This window comes from Rhipicephalus microplus, chromosome 7, assembly GCF_043290135.1.
Source record: "Rhipicephalus microplus isolate Deutch F79 chromosome 7, USDA_Rmic, whole genome shotgun sequence".
NCBI classification, from domain to species: Eukaryota; Metazoa; Arthropoda; class Arachnida; order Ixodida; family Ixodidae; genus Rhipicephalus; species Rhipicephalus microplus.
This window is the reverse complement of record NC_134706.1, coordinates 96,849,274-96,871,247: the sequence shown is the minus strand read 5'-3', so window position 1 is coordinate 96,871,247 and position 21,974 is coordinate 96,849,274. Positions and strand designations below refer to the sequence as shown.

The window sequence follows — 21,974 nt, the reverse complement described above, 5'->3', positions numbered from 1 at the left end:
ACGCCTCTCGTGAAGCTTGCTATCGAAGCTTTTATCGAGCATGAAAAGACACGAGGGGGTGGCTCGAGCAGCAACTGTGCGCAGCCGTCATCACTGGCGCACGCGCTCTCCATATCTATGGAACCATCATTACACGGCTGCGCTCTCAACGCGAGAACATGGTGCGGAGAATGTCCAAGGAGCGCCCGTATTGACTGACACCAGCGGTTTGTAGAGTTGCGCAAGATTATATCCCAAAAGGTTAGCTGCCGGCTTCAATTCTCGCAAGAATACAATTTTCGCTATCGAATTCCATAACTCACCCTTCAAAGCAAAGTGTGAATTTGGAAGTGGTCACCCAATAACTCATGGTCACATCTATCCGTCCATCCTTCCCACACTCTTCGTTATATTTCAGTGATCGCGTGTTGGCACAGTCTTGTTGCAGCGTTCGAGTTAATCGAATGGCTTCCACACACACACGTCTTCTCTGACCCTTGCACTTTTTCAACTATGACATGCCTGCCGGGACACGGCAGCAACAAATGCTCCTCGCGTCTTCCGTCGAGCTATATAGCGCTCGTGTTTTGATAGCGTAGCATCGCTTGGCCAGCGTGCCCAATCATGCGAGAAGCGAGACGCACGCACCACGTTCCATTCTTAGCAACACCATTTTAATAAACACAGGCTTTCGCCAAGCACGCTTAGAAATTTACAAAGTGATACTCGATTATTCTTTTAAATTTTTTTTACAAATGTTGAGGTACACAATGATTGAGGTATATCACCGAGAATGTTCCTCACTCCATGTCGTCTTCTGCTGCGAATCCTCGCGCAATATTGGGTATTTTATTTGCAGTGTGATTTTGGTAGATTTCCCGTTTTTTATTGACCATATCGGACTAAACGTTGTCTGTGATATTTCAAGGCTGAAGTAGCTTTGTCAGATTTATTCACGCGTGTTCGGAGTTGCATCAGTGAACTGGCATGACTTCAAAACATATTGCCGTTCAGCAGTGAATGTAATATTTAGGTCGTTCCCGATGGTTTGGGATCTCGCATTGCAATACTATCAGCTATCGTATGCGTTCAAGGCCGTCAAGTTTAGACGTAGTAGGTCCCATGTAGGACAACGCCCTCTTCAAGCAATCTCCAGATCTCCCTAGTTTCCAGAGATCATTTGAACTTTTCTGATTACTTCTTTACCTAGTCCAATTACTGCCTTCATCGATTGCTTTGTAAATTATGATTTATACGGAATGCATGTAATTTATGAAATATGAATTGACACTGTAAACCTGTTTAGAACTTTATGGGGAAAGACTCTATACTACACTGTCACAATGCTCGTCTGGCTTGCTTGTGCTTTTTTCAAGAGTTCAGCATTTATGTCTTTGATACCTGGAAACTCTTGTGCCAGGACACAGCGCATGGACGGACTCTCCACATAAATGAAGGCTGACTATGAACGATGTTGAAATGCTCTTAATTAATCCAATGTGTTTAAATAGCTTACTGTAAAAATGTTTCAAGGGGGAACTGAAGTCATCAAATATCGTCTTACAATTAAGTAGCATGTGTGACATAAAGCACTAGGTAAACAAAATATATTTTACTCACCCGTGAAAGCACTCGCGACAAATAGTAACACCTGCCCCACGTGTTGCACATAATAGAAGGCATTGCTGAAAAAAAGTTCAAGTTCAGGGTAAATTTTAGATTGTACAGGTATCCACAAAATAATTTGGAATGCCGCAGCGATTGCCGCTCGTAAGCTTAGCGTGCTGGTGAAAAGGTGACCCCACAGTTCGTACATGTGCAACATCAGCCGCAAGCTCTTCTCACTGGGAATGTAGTGCAGCTATAAAGATGGTCCAGTGCACGAAAAGCAAAAAAGAAAGAGCGATAAAAAAGAAGAAAGTGAGAAAAAAATAACGAAGAAACGAAAGAACACAGTGAAAAAGTTGGTTACCTTATAAGGTTTCATAAGGGGCTGTGCGAAAGCGGCCTGTGAAATCCTATACGCTGAGTGGATTATACCAGCATGCATATATATTCATCAGTCCGTTCGAAAGCGAATCAAATAACTCGAGCAATAGTTGCGGAGTGTTACTGTCTAGTAGACAGTCACCGAAAAACACTTGCAGTAAAAAAAGCAGAGAGGAAAGAACAACGGCTCTACTTTCAATAAAGCATGTGAACATTTCTAAGCATAAAGTATGTAATAGTAGCTCAAAATCCTCAAGACTGCTTTAAATAAAAGAACACGATTGACATACCTAGCATATACATCAGCTGGAACCTTTAGTAAAGCGCTTTGAAGTGTGTGATTACATAACTGAACACAATTACATATTACGAAGTAATGAAGTGTCGCAAACAGGAATATAGTGTACCGACTATCAACGCTTAGTAAAAAGAATGGTCACGTCTCAATTGGACTATTGAGGTGGCGGTTTTGGTAATTGAATATAACCAGACAGAAAAATTATACCTGATAATAAATTAAGCTAGTCCCAAGTGTTGTCTTGGGTGGCCCCTCTGGGTCTCGTCGAACATAATCCTACCACATGTAGTAAGGTAGTCCCAAGTGTTGTCATGGGTGGCCCCTCTCGGTCTCGTCAAACATAGTCTTAGCGCAGTAGCGATAATTTTTTTTTTCAAGCCAACAGAAGCGAGAACGTGGCCTCCAACGACCGCCTCCACGCGTGTTGGCGATCCGTGCTGCTCAGTTCAGCCCCGGACAATCTTCTATGGGCAATCCAGCGGGCCAAAGAAGCCGCTAGAAGGCTAGCCGACACCTAGGTGGTAGCCTAGCCCACTAACGCGCCCAATACAAAATAACGATTTTCCCATCCGAGCAAGCCAGCTAGCTGCAAGTCTTACACTAACGTAGGCTCCGTGTATAGAGCTAGAAACGCTTTTTAATTGGGCACCAAGCGCATCCGCACGCACTTACAGGCTGTGTTCTTGCTCATATATCAGGACCAAAGGATATGCTTCTTGGCTCGTCAGCCTTCTCAGTCCATTCTAAACTCTCATCTTGTGCGTGTACACATTTACAGCATGGTAAAATGTTTTCCACATTTTTCCCCCGGCCTTGCAATCGGGTAGGACTTCCTGTGATTCTTTCTGTTTTGCTTAAATCACAATTTCATCCTTTACATAGATGTGAAGTACGCCACGAGCTTTATAATGCTGCTATTACGCTTTTCTCCCTCTCCCAAGGCATCGGCTGTGGGCGCAGGCGCTTATCCTCACCCCTAGAAACCAGAGCATGTGGTGCAAGAGAGTACAAGAGGGAGTAAGTGCAGTGCTTCGCCGCTTATTTTCTCAATGCTCACTTCCTGCCCTCCCTGTGTCCCCCTTTCCCGTCCACTCGTGCCTCACATTCGACCGTTCGCTGGCTTGGCGCCTTTCAAGAACATCCGGGAACGTGTGCTCGAGACACCGCCGTGAAACGCGAAGACCTAGCCAATTACGCTGCTCGTTTTGTTCCCTTCATAGTATTTTTAACCGTGCATGCAGGCTACTAGAGCTGGAAATGCATACCACGTTTCTCGTGACAAAACGGCCACGTGAGGCGAACGGCGCTAATGACTGCATGGTGTAAGAAAATAAATAAAACAATATTCTTTAACGCTCGGTTCTCACGTGTGAAACGCTGTTTTGGACGCTAGTCAATGCATTCGCATTACCTCACGATTCCCTTCAGAAATGTAAGGACGCTCTTCGAATGATTAGCAATTTGTTTTGAGGAAGAACTTTTGTGCAGACTCGGCCCCGTATGTGCATGTTTCTCTGCCAATTTTGTCGAAAGACGATAGTCTTGCGCCTGAAGCGAGTGAACAAAGCGTTTATTAGATGTTCTGCGCGACAAAATCAGGGCATGGTATGCTTGAGGCCCTGGGTTATAATGCCTCGATGCGTGCATTTATACGTGCAGCGGAGGCGAACAAGTGAATCGAAGCGTGTGAGTCATAAGCGCTATGTGGCAGTTATCTTAGAAAACGAAGGGTGACCTTTGATATAGCAAGCACGCGGCGCGCGCGCCCACCTCGGAGGCAATAAGACGTATAACGCAAAGCGACGAGTACCGTGTCATCTTAGCAAAGCGTTGGAAACACTTGCGTTTACATTGTCAACGCAGCGTGATAAACGCTATGGTCCTTACAGTTACTTATGTATGCAACCTCCAGTATGAAACGACACCACAAAATATTGGCGTGTTGTTATTGTGCCTCAGCTGTGCGCAATAATTCTTTTTAAACCGACAATTGTACAAGTATGAGCGCTGAAACTTGAGCAATATTGGTGGGCGCTGCGGATGGTGTTTGATTTTCGCCGTTTCGGGTTTCGTTCCGGTGGACAAACAGACAAATGAATAGAGAGACACACCGAAACTATGGCCTCGAAGTACCTCAAGGAAGGCTATCCTCTTTACCAGAGTCGAAATACCCCCGCCTCCCCCAAGGGAATCGTGAAGAAATGCGAAGGCATTTCTCGCACCGAGTGAGGGTATGGTTGCCGTTAGACAATCGCCTACAACTAACTTCTGCCATTGCCTTGACGAGGCGCCCAGCCAGCGAACGGTTGATAGTGAGGAGCGCGCGGACGGGGGAGTGGGATGCCAGAGTTCTGGGCTGGGCGTTGGCATTTCACAGCGGCGCCTAGTGGCTAAGGTACTCGGCTGCTGACCCGCAAGTCACGGGGTCATATCCTGGCTGGGGCGGCTGCATTTCCGATGGAGGCGGAAATGTTGTAGGATTGTGTTCTCTTATTTGAGTACACGTTAAAGAACCTTCATCATCATCATCAGCCTGACTATGTCCCCTTTAGGACAAAGGCCTCTCCCATGTTCCACTAGTTAACCCGGTCCTGTGCTTGCTGCTGCCAATCTATACCCGGAAACTTCTTAATCTCATCTGCCCACCTAACCTTCTGTCTCCCCCCTAACCCGTTTGCCTTCTCTGGGAATCCAGTTAGTTACCCTTAATGACCAGCGGTTATCCTGTCTGTGCGCTACATGCCTAGCCTATGTCCTTTTCCTCTTCTTTATTTCAGCTATGATATCTTTAACCCCCGTTTGTTCCCTAATCTACTCTGCTCTCTTCTTGTCTCTTAAGGTTACCCCTATCATTTTTCTTTCCATTGCTCGCTGCGTCGTGCTCAATTTAAGCTGAACTCTTTTTGTAAGTCTCCAGGTTTCTGCTCCGTAGCTAAGTACCGGCAAGATACAGCTGTTTTATACCTTCCTCTTGATGAATAGTGGCAATCTACCTGTCACAATTTGAGAGCTAGTGCTTGCCAAATGTGCTCCACTACATTCTTAATCTTCTAGTTACTTCAATCTTGTGGTTCGGCTCCACGGTTATTACCTGCCCTGAGTAGACATAGTCTTTCACAACTTGAAGTGCACTATTACCTATCTCGCAGCGCTGCTCTTTTCCGAGGTTGTTGTACATTACTTTCGTTTTCTGCAGATTCATTTTAAGGCCTACCTTTCTGCTCTCCTTGTCTAACTCCACAATCATGCGTTGCAATTCGTCCCCTGAGTTACTCAGCAATGCAATGTCATCGGCGAAGCGCAGGTTACTAAGGTACTCTCCATTAACTCTTATCCCTAACTGTTCCCAACCTAGGCTTCTGAAAACTTCCTGTAAGCACGCGCTAAATAGCATTGTGGAGACTGTGTCCCCCTGCCTTACATCCTTCTTGATTGGTATTCTGTTGCTTTCTTTATGGAGCACTATGGTAGCAGTTGATTCCCTGTAGATTACTTCCAGGATGTTTATATATACTTCATCGACGCCCTGATTCCACATTGTCTGCATGACGGCTGATATTTCAACTGAATCAAACGCCTTCTCGTAATCTAAGAAGGCTATGTATAGTGGTTGGTTATATTCTGAGCGTTTCTCTCTTACCTGATTGATAGTATGCATGTGGTCGGTTGCTGAGTAGCCTGTTCGAAATCCTGCTTGTTCCTTCGGTTGACTGAATTCTAATGTTTTCTTTACTCTGTTGGCAATTACCTTTGTAAATAGCTTGTATACTACAGAGAGCAAGCTGATCAGCCTATAATTCCTCAAGTCCTTGTCATCTCCTTTCTTATGTATTGAGATGATTTTAGCATTCTTCCAAGACTCTAATATTCTTCCCCTCAGGAGACACCTCGTAAATAGAGTGGCGGGTTTTCCTAACACAATCTGTCCTTCATCTTTCAGCAGATCTGATGTTACCTGATCCTCACAAGCAGCTTTGCCTCTTTGCATGTTCACCAAAGCTTTTCTGACTTCTTCTATCATTACTGGTGGGGTGCCATCTGGGTTACTGCTAGTTCCTATAGTATCAAAGTCGTGGTTGTCCCGGCTATTGTACAGATCTATGTAAAACTCATCCGCTATTTTAGCTATCCTATCCATATTGGTGGTTGTTTTGCCTTTTTTGTCCCTTAGTGCAAACATCCGATTTTTGCCTATTCCAAGTTCCCTCTTCACTGTTTTGACGCTCCCTTCGTTTTTCAGAGCGTGTTCGATTCTCTCCATGTTATACCTTCCTACATCGCATACCGTATGCCTATTAATCAACTTTGAAAGCTCTGCCAGTTCTATGTTGTCTGTTGTACTTGAGATATTTATTATTTAACACTTCATAATGAGATTCTTTGTTTTTAGGTAAGCTTGCCAGTGTCCTGTCTAACTACCCTGCCTGCAACTCCACTGCACACTTCGCAATGATAATCGTCAGATTATCATTCATTCTATCTACGCTAAGGTTGGTTTTCTCACAAAGAGCCGAGACCCTGTACTGAAGCGAGATTCTGAATTCCTGTACTTCCCTCTCAGTGCAAGCTCATTGATTGGCTTCTTGCGTATCGGTTTCTGTGGTTCCTTCTTCAAGTATAGGCGAATTTGAGACTGTACCATTCTATGGTCGTTGCATCGTACCTTGCCAACCACTTCCACTTCCTGCACGATGCCTTGGTGTGCACTAATTATAAAGTCTATTTCGTTCTTACTTTTGCCATTAGGGCTCCTCCATGTTCACTTGTGGTTTCCTCGTTTTCGATAGAAGGTATTCAAAATCTGTAAATTATTGCGTTCTGAATTCTACTAGTAGCTCTCCTCTGGCTTTTCTAGTACCGATGCCATAATCTCCTACTGCCTGGTCTCCAGCCTGCTTCTTCCCTACCTTTGCACTAAAGTCTCCCATCAGTATAGTATACTGTGTTTTCACCTTACTCATTGCCGATTCCACGTCTTCATAGAAGCTTTCAACTGAAACGTCATCATGGCTGGATGTAGGCGCGTAAGCCTGTACCCCCTTCATCTTGTATCTTTTATTCAGTTTAATTACGGTACCTCCCACATGCATACGTCAAATATAATGCCTATATGTTGGCAGCTATGTTTCTGTGAATTAGGAGCCCCACTCCCAGTTCTCTTTTGTCAGCCAAGCCCCTCTAACAAAGGCCGGGCCCATTCTATAGCACCGTATAAGCCTCATCTGTCCTTCTAACCTCACTGAGCCCTATTATATCACATTTAGCACCCTCTAGCTCCTCGATTAGTACAGCTAGACTTCCCTAAGTAGATAAGGTTCTAGCGCTAAACGTTACCAAGTTCAGGTTCCAATGGTGGCCTGTCCGGATCCAGAGATTCTTAGCGCCTTCTGCCGCGTTGCAGATCTGGCCGCCGCCGTGGTCAGTTGCTTCGCAGCTGCTAGGGACTGAGGGCCGCGAGTTATTTAATGTATGCATGTGGCAGGTAGTGGCCAGATACTGCACCAGGGTGGCTAATCCTTTTCTGGTGAGGGAGTGCGTTCCCGGTGGTGGTTGCCGGTGAGGCTGCACCCGAGCCTCTTAATGCAGTTTCATCACCACGCAGATTTTTTATTTGGTTGGGAACTGCGCGGCACCGGGATTTGAACCACGGACCTTTTGCATGCGAGGCGGATGCTATAACCACTACGCCATCGCTGCATTAAGAATCTTAAGGTTTTTAATGGTTCTTTAGACAACTTATTTGGTGGTCTAAATTTCTAAAGTCTACCACTACGGCATCTCTCATAACCATATGGTAGTTTTGGGGCATTGAATCCCGCACATCAATCAATCCTTGCGTTTACCACAGTATTCAATTCACATGCCACGCACTCTGCCCCGCATGATCACTGTAATGGAGTTTTTTTAAATAAGCAGATCAATGCGTTTCGCAATGCGTAATCACAGAAGTTGTTCTCAAACACAGGTGGTGGCAGACGTCGCAGCCGCAATCAAAGTGCCACTCGAGAAACTCCTTCCGAAAGCGGGCGTCCCCCCCCCCCCCCCCCCGCCCCGCGAAAGACGCTTCCGCATCATTGTCAACGCCGCAACACCACTTGTTCGGCATAGCACTGCGCAGTGTCGCCTAAAGGCAGAAAAGAATAAGGTACATTTTTTTCTTTCTTTAACGACCACGCATTCATTGTTCGGCGTGGCGCTGTTGCAAGCGTTTGACATCGCGGGCTAACACGGCGGCGTAGTTTGCAAGATCCGCCCGCCACCGGCGCTTGCATTCCTGTTCGTGATTTACCGTCGCTTGGAAGGCTGCCGGATTCTAGGTACACAGTTGCTGGCTGCACTGGTCCTCCCAGACCTGTTTTTGTGCCAGAACTGCACAATCAGCCCGGCCAATGCGAGCTCTTTCACGTTTTCACTGTCAGCGCTCTTCGAAGCGGCACGTGGCACACACATGGGAAGGTTTCAGAAGAAACTGATGGACATGCGTTTAGCGTTACGGCTATGACGGGTTGGACGACTTTACTAACAACGCGGCTAAAAGCATGCGTGCTCTGGTACACTGTGAACGACGTAACCGATAACACAGCCAATGGAGACCACTCGTGACAGCGCTTCCGGGCGTATTTTTGGTTCTCCTAGTCATACACAGCATTTTTTGAGATAAGTGACTGTGCTCTCTTTGCCTAAACTCTTTGTGAAATGGAAGAAGTTTACACTAGGCATGTAATGCCAAGCTAGTTACCATTAACCCCTTAACCGCTCATTTTGTCCTGTCCAAAAGTGCCTATTTTTATTGCAGAACTGGTTCTTATTGTAGTAAAAGGTATCTAGTCTATGGTAAAATTATGTTCTCGACATACTTAGTCAAATTATCCGAATAAAGTTTATTTCAGGACTTTGCATAGAAAACAAGCTACTTGCTGTTATAAAAATAAAGACATCACAAACAAAACAGCTGCAGACATTTCCTCACTTGTGTAGGCTGAGCAGCTTCGGTCTATTTTACTCGGGAAGCTTTAGGGCTGCGTGGAACCTTTCACAACGCAGAATAAAGCAAAGCGGCTTCACTGGCGGGCACTCAGGATGTTCGCGTCTGGCCTGTCTTCACCATTCCCGGAGAAGCTACTCATTCACCGTCATTGCTGTCTACCCCCTCTCCTCCCCGGGACACACGATAATTGTACTCCTATCATTATAATCTCAAAAAATGAAGAAAACAAATGGCTTCTTCAACGTGTTCTCGCGCAAGCTATGCGGGGGTCGCCACCACGGCACGTTGTCTTTTCATACAAAAACCGCGCTCTGGTTGCGAAAGAAAATTAAATTCTTGAGCGACTGCTGCTATCTAGTGAATGACACGCAATCTGCCCTTGAATGCGCGCGTCTCCGCTTGAACGCTAGAGGAAGTTATTCGTTAGCCTGATTTTGACTCGTCCAAAGCTGTTTGGTGACAGTTTTGGCAGAACGAGGTCTGTTTTCAAAGCAGTTAATGGGTTATTGACTTAAAGGGATCTTATTGGCTTACGCTGGGTGTTTCGTTCGCATAAACCGAGTAGAATAGAACCACAACCAATTCCAGACTATGGCGGAAGTCTCCAAACTCTGGTGCCATTTCTCACGTGTGGACGTGGCTGTGGCACCCCTGGTACAAACACAGTAGCCCGTACTCTACTCGCGCCATGCCGGATCACTGCCGCACTTTATACCGCTCGCGCCAGAAGCTGGTGAGAGCGTACCTCTAGCTGCACGGATTGTCTTCATTAGTCGTCGTGCTTCGGCGCTGGCTGCTGCTCAGCGCATACATGACGAGGTTAGGTTAGAGCCATGGGATGCGCGGCTGTCATTTGGTTATTGATAAGCAACAGACTTGAGAGATTTTCGTGAACACTCCACGTTATACCGCGATATTTATGAGGCACACGTTCGGTGTTTCATCAGTATTCAGTGTGTCAAGTCACTGAATCCGTAGAAATTTCGTCTTTCTAATGAATTTGCCTCACTGCAACACAATATGGGGCCAAGTCAGCGTAAAAAGACTAAATTAACGTTTACAGTTTAAAGATAGAGTAAAATCAGGTTCTCTTCTCGATGTATAAGAAACGACTTCTCCCCACTCGGTGCCCGAGGCGCACCACCCGCGGTGGTGTAGCAAAGTGGGAGAATAAACGTACGCCACTAATCCAACAGCGGCTATTGGCCTGCTGGTCGCTTGACGATGAAGCAGAAGCAACTCTGAAGAAGTTCTAGATGGCTGAGAAAAACTTGTATTTACAGATTTCACAAAACAAGGGACATCAATGTTACAAAAAAAATAAAATAAAAACAACTTGGAAATGAACCGACTTCTGTAGGGCGACCCTACGGGGTTCGGCGGAGCCGATGGTGCCTAACACTGCAAGCTCGGTTCAGAACACTTGGCGGAGCCCCGGGGCCTCTTCTTATCCCTTGCTGGCGCTCCGCCCTTACAACACTCTCGGCAAATAATCACCTGCTTGTCCTTTGATTGGACAGTACCTTAAGTAGATCACAAAAACCCGCCACGAGGATGCCGCCTTCGTGCACGTGGGACTCATGCACTTTCCCCAAACAACACAACAACCAAAACGTAAATAAAACAAAACTAGAAAAAGCATAGAGGCCAAGGCCAGCTTCGCGGCGCACAATTATCTAGACAGAGCTAGCCGTACTCGGTATTGCGGTCGTAGGCCGACTTCCCTCTACCACGTCAATTTCTTGGCGACGGGGCTATAATCCTCTTGCCTCTGTGCGCCGTACGAGGAACCGCTCGCTGACCGTGCATGTTTCTCCTTACGAGCTCATTTATCCGGATAAACGGGGACGCAGTCGAAGACATGCCCGATTCAACAATAGGCAACCCAGGCGTCGAACGGGTGGCCGTCCCCATTTCCCGTGTCGCGAGCCCGCTTCTGAGAGTTACTAGACCAAAGCCGGGCTGGCAGAAAAAGTCCTCGGCGCCTTCTGAGTTTTCGGAACGCGCGCCACCGATTCTGCAGGCGCGCAAACAGTACGTAGCCGGGCCATACGCCGAGCCGATGCGAGGAGTCACCGCGGGGCGCAGGATCTCGGAAGAGGCCGGTTGATGCGCCGACTGCCAGTGCCGAGAGGCAATTAGGGGACCGTCATAACGACGTTTTATAATCTCACCCCTTTTGTTGCCCCGGATGGTTCCCTTTTCCTTGAGTTAATAGTAACTCGAAACGCTCGACCGTCTCTGGCGTCGAACAAAGCGGGGTAATATGCTCGCGCCGTGTGTCTGCGCTCGCGGCAAAACTGGTCGGTCGCGCTTGAACCGCTTGTCACTCAAGCAACGCTGGCTGCCCGCGGCTGACATGCCTTCCCAAGCTTACGCCGCAAAGCAAATAAAAGCACACAAAAATTGCCGTGATACCAATTGTTACCGCGGTCCTACAGTTAGCTTAGCGACGGACAACGAACAGCGCACTGCATGTGGTTCAAGATGCATTAGCTGTTCATTGGGAATGGCATAGTCTACCTTTGCCTACCTCGAAAAGAAAAGTGTAAATTTCAAAATAAGTTTTTGTGCCCGATGCCAATCGCGCGCGCAGCTACCACTGCCTTGACGTTCACGGCGAAGCTGTCGCGGGAGCTCCCACTCCGATATTCCCGGCTTCCGCTAGCACCGTTCGCAAGCTCACCAGGCACAACACGGCTCGAGGTGTGCACAGAAGAAAGTACTGATTCAGGGCACTCACTGTTCGCACAATGCAACTCGAGAAACGCCGAGAGACCCTTCCGTTTTTCGACCGGTTCACGTACCGCGAGGGTACAGGTGTGGCACGCAGGGCAAGCAGATCCACTTATCAGCACCGTAAGCGCACTGATATCGCATATCACAGCACTCGCAGAGTTCCGATCGCTTGCTGCTCTATCGTTCTCGAAGAGTCCAATCTTCACCTCCGAAGCGCTCACAAAGTTCAGCGCGGCGTCGATTTCGTCCGAGTGGCCGATGTGCTGGTTAGGGCTAGCCGGAGGCGTCGGGCGGCTGCTTCCCGCTGTCACTTTCCGTAGAGGTTTGCGACGCCGCACTCGGTGCGGGATCTTCGCCCGAGCCTTCCGAGCTCGGAAATCGCGCTTTTTCGGTTCGTTCATTACGAAATAACTGAAAAAACGCAAGAAAAGGGCCACAGAGTTCGATCGAGTCGCCGTACACAGTCGAGGACGGATGCAGGCTTCGGTGCTTCGCCGCAGCAACGTCTCCGTGTAGGCCAATGGCGGCCTCGCTAGAGCACCACGTGATTTAAATGTCCAGTAGAAACGCTTGAACAGGCGCCGAAACGTGCCTTTTTTTATTATTTTGGGCCAAAATGCGAAACTGAGGGAGGTGCTGTAGGCTAAACGAAGGCTTACTCAACCTCTCCAAGCAAACAGCAATGGCGGGAGACGCCGCATTCTCGAGATGGAGACGATCGAAAGTTGCTGATTTGCGACGAAACTAGCACTTTCTCGAGCCACCGTGGCTGAATAAAATAGAATTTTTACTAACTTCTCGTTCGAATTTTGCCTTGATCTTTTGCGGAGTTGTAGCTGAATAAACAAAGATAATTTTACAGGTAAAATCTCAAAACTGAAAAATTCCGCGAAAAACGCGATTTTTCGACGCGCATCTCCCCTTATGCTCATTCATGAATATAAGGCCATAAGGTCAGTCGCATGATATTCCATTCAAATTTTCATGCGAATGGTCCCACTATTTTCTCGTAACGTCATAGCAGCCTGAAACATAGCTGCCAGAAACATAGCTACCAGTGTTCTTCATCATTCCGCTCATCTACGCACTCCTAAATTTAGAAGATTTGTATACGTTCACTTCATTGTTGCATTAGGTACCCTACCCAATCGAAGACTATCAGTATGGCTGTAATCACGAGTGTTACATCAGCGAAGACGCTGCTGTTGCTTTAGGGACCATGGGCAAGCCATTCTCCTGTGTAGGGCGCATCCACAACACAAATGCTAGTTCAATTCACGCAATATTTATGATAATTGACGGTTTATGTCTTCACTCATAATAATACTGTAGCATGTTATGAAAACAAAATGCAGCAAGGTCGACAACAGGGCCCGTAGGCATGCTTGTACATTAATTAAAGTAACACAAACTAGAGAACAATAAGTGAATGATCTTTTTCTTTTCTTATTTTTAATATACTTTTCAGCGGCGAGTAACCGTTTTGGCTACTTGTTGTCCTCTAGTTTGCGCTACTTTGAATATTATGAAAAAATTGTGGCAAAACTTCTGAAGAACATCTGAACTACTAATCCTATTCCATCAGGTAACGCCAACGGCAAAAACAAATAACTTATAATCATAACTCTTTTTACATCAACCATTTATGTACTCACCGGTAATATCGCCTTCCATGTGTTTCGTTCTGCAATATACAAAAAGAAACTACCGATGATTACGACACCCCCTAATGCAACTTTGGGGGTAGTTGTTGAGGTGTTTTAGTTTTCTGTAGGTTGAGACAAACAGCTTGAGAAAGAAATGAAAGTGTATAGTGAGCGGCATACCACATTCATTTTCCACGGCTCTTTTTTAGGAAACACCAGACTGCCAGTCTTTATTCTAATAAAATAAACTTCGTGGTCACAATATAGTGAAAGTAAATATGTTCGATTTGCGTGAGAAAGGCCGATTCTTGAAGACGATGTCTATACAAGTGTTCTGTGAGGCAATCTTATCAGTAGAAAAAGGTACAATGAAGAGGAACAGGATATTACTTGCTCGTAAGTTGTAAAATGTGTTTGTATTTTTATGAATAATAAAGTCACTCAGAAGTAACATTTATGTGGATGAATGTGCAGTTATTTCGAGGCGCAAAAACTGCGCGACGTGTTTGTTAAGCGTGGTGGCACAAAAGTGCGCACTCGCTACGAGCAAGCCATCGTCCAACTTTGCGGTTCATTTCAACTTCATCTGAAGTAGAAAATTTTTATAAGTTCTGCAGACATACTTGTGCGCAAGCAGACAGCCGCCTAGGCCACTCTGTTGTGATCTCTGTTATTGCAACAGCAGTGGTAGGGCACGACTTCGAGCTGGTGTTTGGGACTCATGTTTCAGTAAGGCAAAGTACCAAGGCGCGCCGCGAAATCGGACCTTCATTTAGGTCCTTCAGCTCGAGACTGATAAGAAGTGTGGCTTCTCTGTCATAGTGTACCACTTAGCAGCGACAAATTCCAGTTTATAAGGGAACAAAAAACGAAACTCAGCGGCTGGCATACTGTCCGTATTGGACTTCTAGTGGTAGACTGTGAAGTGTTAATCTACACTGGCGAGACATATTATGTTGATGTCTAACGCAAGTCAGTGCCTACGTACTTAGGTGTTCTTTGCTTGCCCAACTCATGCGGCAACATTCTTAATTTTCGTTTGACACTCACACCTGCTGTACATGGTAGTTGGGCTTACCCAATTCCTTCGGCAAGCTCTGGTTCACACGGTCGAGACTCAAATGGTAAATGTGATGGCCAATGGGACACCGCCTATTAAAATCTTAAAATCACAGGGGCCTAAGAGCGGTGCTATAACACATATATAAATGCGAGAACGTTTCACTGATTTTCAATACTAATATAGTAAGGTTTCTTATATATATATATATATATATATATATATATATATATATATATATATATATATATATATATATATATATATATATATATATATATATATATATATATATATATATATATATATATATACGCGGCAGCAAGGAAGTTCATGTCAGTATAACTCATCCCCTGATGAAGGGAGGTCCCCTCCCGAAACTGTTGGGAAATAAATATATTTATCCTTGTTGACAACGCTCCCGTTGTGCCATATCCCATACCTATATATATATATATATATATATATATATATATATATATATGTGTGTGTGTGTGTGTGTGTGTGTGTGTGTGTGTGTGTGTGTGTGTGTGTGTGTGTGTGTGTGCGTGTGTGTGTGTGCGTACTGCTGCATATACAAAATAAAAATTTTGGTTCAGGGACTTTTTGGGCAACGTAGTAGACATTGTTGTTCTAGCAGAAATGCGCATGTTTGTTTTATTGTAACGTCGTGCTACAAGCAGACTGATGATAGCCTTTTCTTTTGCGAGCCCCCTTCTGCGTAAAACTTTTACGATGAGCGTTTTCATTCACGCATCAATTAGTGTTCTGACTCTCCTATACATGCGTGTAATAGAGGCACAATAATGAACATTTCAGAATCCCTAGCCGTCTTGGGGAAATGGGACAGTTTTTACCTCGCTATTCGTTGCCCCGCCACGGTAGTATAGTGGCTAAGGTACTCAGCTGCTGACCCTCAGGTCGCGGGATTGAATCCCGGCTGCAGCGGCTGCATCTCCATTGGAGGGAGAAATGCTGTAGGCCCATGTTCTGAGATTTGGGTGCCCGTTAAAGAAATCCAGGGATTCGAACTTTCTGGAGCCCTCTACTACGGCGTCTTTCATAATCATATTGCTGTTTTGGGATGTTAAACCCCACATATCAATCATTCAATCGTTATTTGTTTCTGCCGTACAGCGTAATGCTTCCTTTTGACTTTTTCATTACACCTGGGCAAGTAATCTAATAATCGTCTTTGTGCTTAGCTGCACAAAAGATCGCTGGCTAAGGGAAACTATGACGGTCATTAGTACATTTCAGGTTAACGATGAAAAGTGGCGGCGTGAAATCTCTGGTACCCTCGATAAGTGATCAGATTATGACGTGAGAAACTTTGTCGCAAAAAAAAAAAACCCTACAAATGCATTATGTGAGGTCAGGAGTTAAGTCAAAGGATGTAGTGATACAGAGAAGGGTAACGCCCTAAATAGAAAAAATGAAATAAAAATATCTTAATTTCTTCTAATAATGTGACGGTTTTTTCTTTATTTTACGTATTTCTCTAAACAGAAACCTACATTTGTGTTTGATTGGATGTTGTCCCTACGTTGTACACATGCGCATGTTTTTTTTTTCTTTAATGCAATTAGCATCTCCTTTAAAAGTGCGAGATGCGCATTGCTGACAAGTCGTAAGTTGTTTCTCTTTTGTTTCGTTACAAAACAGCAGTTTGTCATCGAAAGAGCGTCGATTCATTTAGGAGATTAGTAGTTGGCGGAATCGCGAAAACCAAGCGCCAGTTTGCCGGTAAAGGCATTTGTCTTTATCATTTGTGCTTGACAATGATCTTTATATTCATGAAAGTTTTCATGTCAAATGTACAATTGAAACTACGGCAGCCTTGCACTACAACGGTGAATCGTCTTAGAGCATGGCTGAGTGGTCTTCCTTGCTCTATATTTATTTATTTATTTTTCTTTCTCTAATTTTATATGCTTTTGTCTGCTTATTTCTTGCTGTGTCTTTTTATAACCTCACTTCTTTGTTATTTTTATTTATATCGACTAATATTTACTACTATTTTTTGCAATTTTTCCTATTTTTGTGTCTATTTATTCATTCTCTTGCTGATCCGAGTGATTGCGTCCCGCACCGGTCAAATTGGCATACTGGTTGTAAGAGCCTATCAGAAGAAAACACACATAGTGCTTACCGGTGAAGGTACCACGCCAATGATGTCGTTTTTTTCTCTACATGACTGAAGGAGTTTTTTCTCGTGAACAAATTTGGCTTAGTTTTCACTTGGTAGAAAAGCTTACGATTTCCTGTAGCGCGTACTCAATTAAGTTTCTTTTCTTGTGTGTTTGTAAGCAGGGGGGGGGGGGGGCTTGTCGGAGAAGGAACGATTTGCTAAACCCTCAAAAAAATTCTGACCCTGCCGTACGCTCTTCACTGCTATGGTGCTCTACAAAGGCAACGCTACACCACGTCACATGGGAATCTCAGCCGATACGAGCCTGAGCATCAGTAGATAATCCCCCAGTGGAGGGATTCAAAGAGCTTCTGGCCACTGAGAACCTGTAATATCAGCAAAGTCTGATTGACCGAGCCCGCACTACGGGTGTGTAAAGGAAAACCGTAAACAGAGTCCCCCCCCCCCCCCCCTTCCTCTCCTAAACCACAGTCCAAGAACCTCCGAGTGCCCACAGCTTCTCCGTAAAAACGCCCTGGAGATCTAAATGTTTTTACCTTTCGCACTGCGACATCAAATATCAAAATTTTGTCTGAGAACTTTCGAATGGCGAAATTTTTTATTGCAATTTCTTGATATGCAACATTCTTTGGCTGCAATTATGGATAAATTTGTCACGGAGCATTCTAAAGTGAATGATGCGTGATTCAAACGAATTATTTGCGATTGTATGCACAGCCCACGATGAAATACCCTTGCTGTATGGGGAACCCAGGCAAGCAATCTATGCGGAGAGCAAACAATAAAAATAAAACGAAGCTCGCTTGTTGTGTCTTGAAGACGTACTTCTTACCTGATAGCCTCTTTCAAAATAGCTTACGTTGTGGTTATATCCAACTTCCACAAATTTCTTAAGACGGGATCGAACGCAGAGTGGATAATCATGATTGGTATATATTGCCCGGCTGATAATGAGGTGTTGTGGGTTAAGCAGCAACTGCAGAAACAGAAGCAATTCTGACACCATTGGTCATAATATGAGGACAAGCAGTAATAGTAGAAGTAATGAGGAAAATACCGGTAACAAAAAAGTAGCATGTATTTTAATCACAGCGATTTTCCACAGGAAAAAGGAGGAGGAACAAAAGGAGGAAGGACAGGGAGCTTAGCCACAGGAAAAAAAAATGTCTAATTAGGAAACACGATGGCTAAGTATACAGTGGTGGATGTACGGATAATTTCATATAATTGTTAACAGCACAATGATATTATCCACGAATATCGCAATGTCTGCACATGCCAGGTTGCAATCGAGTAGGAGGCAAGTTGTAATGATAAAAGATGTTTTAAGAGAAGTTATTCTTGCGTTATCAGCTCATTGACCAGGTGAAAAGAGTGTATATTTCCATCTGATAGAACTTCAACGACTGTTTTAGTGGTCCTATCTAACCTTAAACAAATGGGGAAGCGATACCGATGTTTCCATATGGCAATATGGCATCTTCATTCTAAAAAGGGAGGGCGTGAAAACAAGGCCACGGGAAGGACGTCAGGACAATACAAATGCCTGCTAACAACTAAAGAAGGTGTCTTGACGTATGTGGTGTCCTGACCCTATTGTGCCTGTGTTTGCATGTCCTGTCTTCTTAGACGAATACGTACCAACTAGCTCAGCTAACCATAATTCTAAGTACCATCACGACACCTTGGCGCCATAAGCAGACAAAACACTTGAATTAAACTTTAGCTTCCCCTTCAAGAACGCAACGTGACAGTGTTAAAATGCCCCCATTGTATCGCCTTCTTAATCACGAGTCAAGGATTGCTTTTAGGTGGGCACCTCAACCAAGCTACAAGGAAAGCAAGCAGAGGAACGACTGTTCGGCTAATCTTGGCCTAGAAGGTAATGAAATACTTACGGCAACTTTAGTTATGGTGTGACTACGGTGACATAATGCTTGTTTTAGTGAAACGGCGAGGTAACCAGCAATCATTCAAGAACAGAGGGTACAAAAGAACACGTAATACATACGAACGCGGGGCAGAAAAAGAGATGGACTAGCACTTGCTCCTAACTGTTTAAATCCAGTCGGCGGTGGCACGCTGAGCAAGCGACTAACTGTTCCATGCTATTGATTTGTGCTGCATAGGGCTGCTGACATCACACCAGGAAGCTGTGGCCGTGGACGCGTGCGCAAGCACACTGTGTCATCTACGCCTACGAGAGAGGTCAGCACCAGCAGCATCGTGACGTCACCTGCTACCGAAACTACAAAAAGACCCCTTCATCGGATCGGCCGTCCAGTCGGCGGTGGCACGCTGAGCAAGCGACTAACTGTTCCATGCTATTGATTTGTGCTGCATAGGGCTGCTGACATCACACCAGGAAGCTGTGGCCGTGGACGCGTGCGCAAGCACACTGTGTCATCTACGCCTACGAGAGAGGTCAGCACCAGCAGCATCGTGACGTCACCTGCTACCGAAACTACAAAAAGACCCCTTCATCGGATCGGCCGTCCAGTCGGCGGTGGCACGCTGAGCAAGCGACTAACTGTTCCATGCTATTGATTTGTGCTGCATAGGTGAGTGCACCAGTACATAGGTGTACACCACCTTTTTTTTTTTTTTTTTTTTTTTTTTTTTTTTTTGCCACTGCCGACTGAGTGTTTGTATTGCAATTTAGTTTCACCATGCCTCCCGCGATTGATGTTGTAAAGGCTATTGAAGACTTCAAGCGCGAAATGCGCGCTGAAATCCGAACGATGAATCAGAGCATAACATTTTGTTCTAGCACAGCTGATGATTTCAAAAGTGCTCTAGCGGAACTGAAAACTCTGACTGCTGAGGTCAAGAGGACAAGAGAGGATTGTGCCATTTTAAGGCAAGAAAACAAGGACCTAACCGAAAGGCTAGATAAAGCTGAAAGCAAAATCCTAGAACTAGAGCAATACAGCAGGCTCAATAATGTAGAAATAAAAGGCTTGCCACTCACGGTTAAAGACAGAGCCGCGGAGATGGCCTTGAAGATTGCGCAAACTATCAAGATTCCTCTCGACCTAGCAGACATTGACATTGCCCATAGCGTCAAGACCAAAAATAGTAACGATGCTAATCTTATTATCAGATTCACGACCCGAACCAAACGAAACCATTTTCTTGAGGCAGCAAAGAAAGCAAACCTGTCAACTTCTGATATTGACTTCACGGGGCCCAAACAGCGGATCTACGTCAATGAACATTTGACACCACACAACAAACGCCTTCTTGGCGCAGCTATCGCGAAGAAAAGGGAAACGTTTTGGAAATACGTGTGGACAAAGAACGGCAGCATACTAGCACGCAAAACGGAGACCTCCGATGTCATTCGGATCAACTGCCAAGCTGATTTGTCGAGAATGACTTAGTTCGATGCCATAACTACTCATACATGACCTGTTTGCTCTTTTCTCGCCTCTGGAAAATTGCCCGGGTACCACACCTCTTTTCACGCCTTCACAGCTTTATACACATGCTGCCACAGACAAAAACAAGTTGAAAATAATACATTTCAACATGCAATCTGCTGTGAACAAAGCTGATCAACTGACCCATTTTTTGGCAGGCTTAACAAACTCGTTTGACGTCATCTGTTTAACTGAAACGTGGTACCGTCATGAAACGGATGTTTTGCGCATGCCTGGCTATAATTCTTTTTATGTTAACCGTACAGCGAAGCGTGGGGGAGGTGTTGCGCTACTAGTGAAAAACACCTATGTCTGTGAACTGCTATCTGAACACTGCTTTTGTAACGAGGACATAGAAATGCTAACTGTGAAGTCGGCCTGTCAAACATTCTCAGTCCTTTATCGCCGCCCTCAGGGAAATTTATCCACATTTTTTTATTACTTTGAACGCGAGATATTCTTTTTCAATTCAGAAAAATTCTCTTCTTGTATAGCTGGAGACTTCAACATAGATATGAGCACTCCCAGCCCCGCGCAGCAACAGTTGTCATCAATCATCCAGGCTGCCGGTTTTCACAGTGTAATTAGTAGTCCTACACGAATCACTGCTACTTGCTCTTCACTGCTGGACCTTATAATTACTAATAGCAGTAGTGCGTTCCTTTCCGGCCGCATAGCAGTCGATATAAGTGACCACTTGCCTATTTTCTTGTTTCTGCAAAAACAAATCGATTCAAAAGCAAATACAAAAACTCAGCGGCAACTTTTGTCTCAAGAGAGGCTCGAACAATTCAGGAGCCGCATTGCTTTAGTGGATTGGGCTCCAGTATACAAAGAAAATACAGCTGACGGTGCTTACAGCAAATTCCTAGAAATGTTTCTTTTGTTATACAACGCGTGTTTTCCCATTGTTACTATAAATGCATCTAAGAATGCCCGTAAACCCTGGATGACCAGTCAGCTTACACGACAAGTTAAAAAGAAACACAAGATGTTTGCGGTGTTCATTAAAACGAGAGACACCGACGTACTAGCACAGTACAAATCACTGCGCAACCGCTTGAATAGAGAAATTAGAGTAGCGAGAACTGCTTATTACAATAACTTATTCGACAAAAATCTTTCTAAAAAGCCAAAAGAAAAATGGAGATGCTTAAACATGCTTTTAAATAGAAACACGATCGGCAGAAATATAACAAGTTTAGTAATAGAAGGCAACGAAACGTCCGGCTCGCATCTCGCTAACACTTTTAATAAATTTTTCTCTGAGGTAGGTCACAGTGATTTCAATGCTGGAATCTCTAGTTTTCTAGGCGGCAAACTAGGACCATCCTTATTTTTTGCACCAACAGATGAAACGGAAGTTTTTTCTATATGCAGAAAGTTAAAAGATACCTCTAGTCTTGATACGCACAATATTCAAAGTCGGCCAGTGAAGTATGTTCTTGATATAATTACGCCTTGTCTAACACACATTTATAACACCGCGCTTACAACAGCTCATTTTCCTGCTAATATGCAACTAGCCAGGGTGACCGTGATTTATAAGAAAGGAGACGCCAACGTTTTGGGAAACTACAGGCCAGTGTCTATTCTTCCGTATTTCTCTAAGGGGTTAGAACAACTAATCCGCGTTCGACTCAACGGCTTTCTTCTTAAACATTCCGTAATAACTGACTGTCAATATGGCTTTACGCAAAA

At 44.8% G+C, this 21,974-nt stretch overlaps 1 protein-coding gene across 7 annotated transcripts in view; it reads right to left on the bottom strand.

Annotated features, from left to right (window-relative positions):
* Positions 1 to 21,974, bottom strand: part of LOC119179883 (uncharacterized) — a 54,169-nt gene that overhangs the window by 9,896 nt on the left and 22,299 nt on the right. For 5 of the 7 annotated variants that reach the window (XM_075869498.1, XM_075869493.1, XM_075869494.1 and 2 more), the window contains 3 exons: positions 17,684 to 17,827; positions 13,649 to 13,677; positions 1,600 to 1,664 (listed from right to left, as the gene is read on the bottom strand). In XM_075869498.1, the coding sequence (XP_075725613.1) occupies positions 1,600 to 1,664; positions 13,649 to 13,677; positions 17,684 to 17,827 (238 nt within the window). Of the gene's footprint in view, positions 1 to 1,599; positions 1,665 to 13,648; positions 13,678 to 17,683; positions 17,828 to 18,749; positions 21,492 to 21,974 lie in introns of those variants that run through there. The other 2 variants (XM_075869497.1, XM_075869499.1) reach the window with 2 other exon arrangements.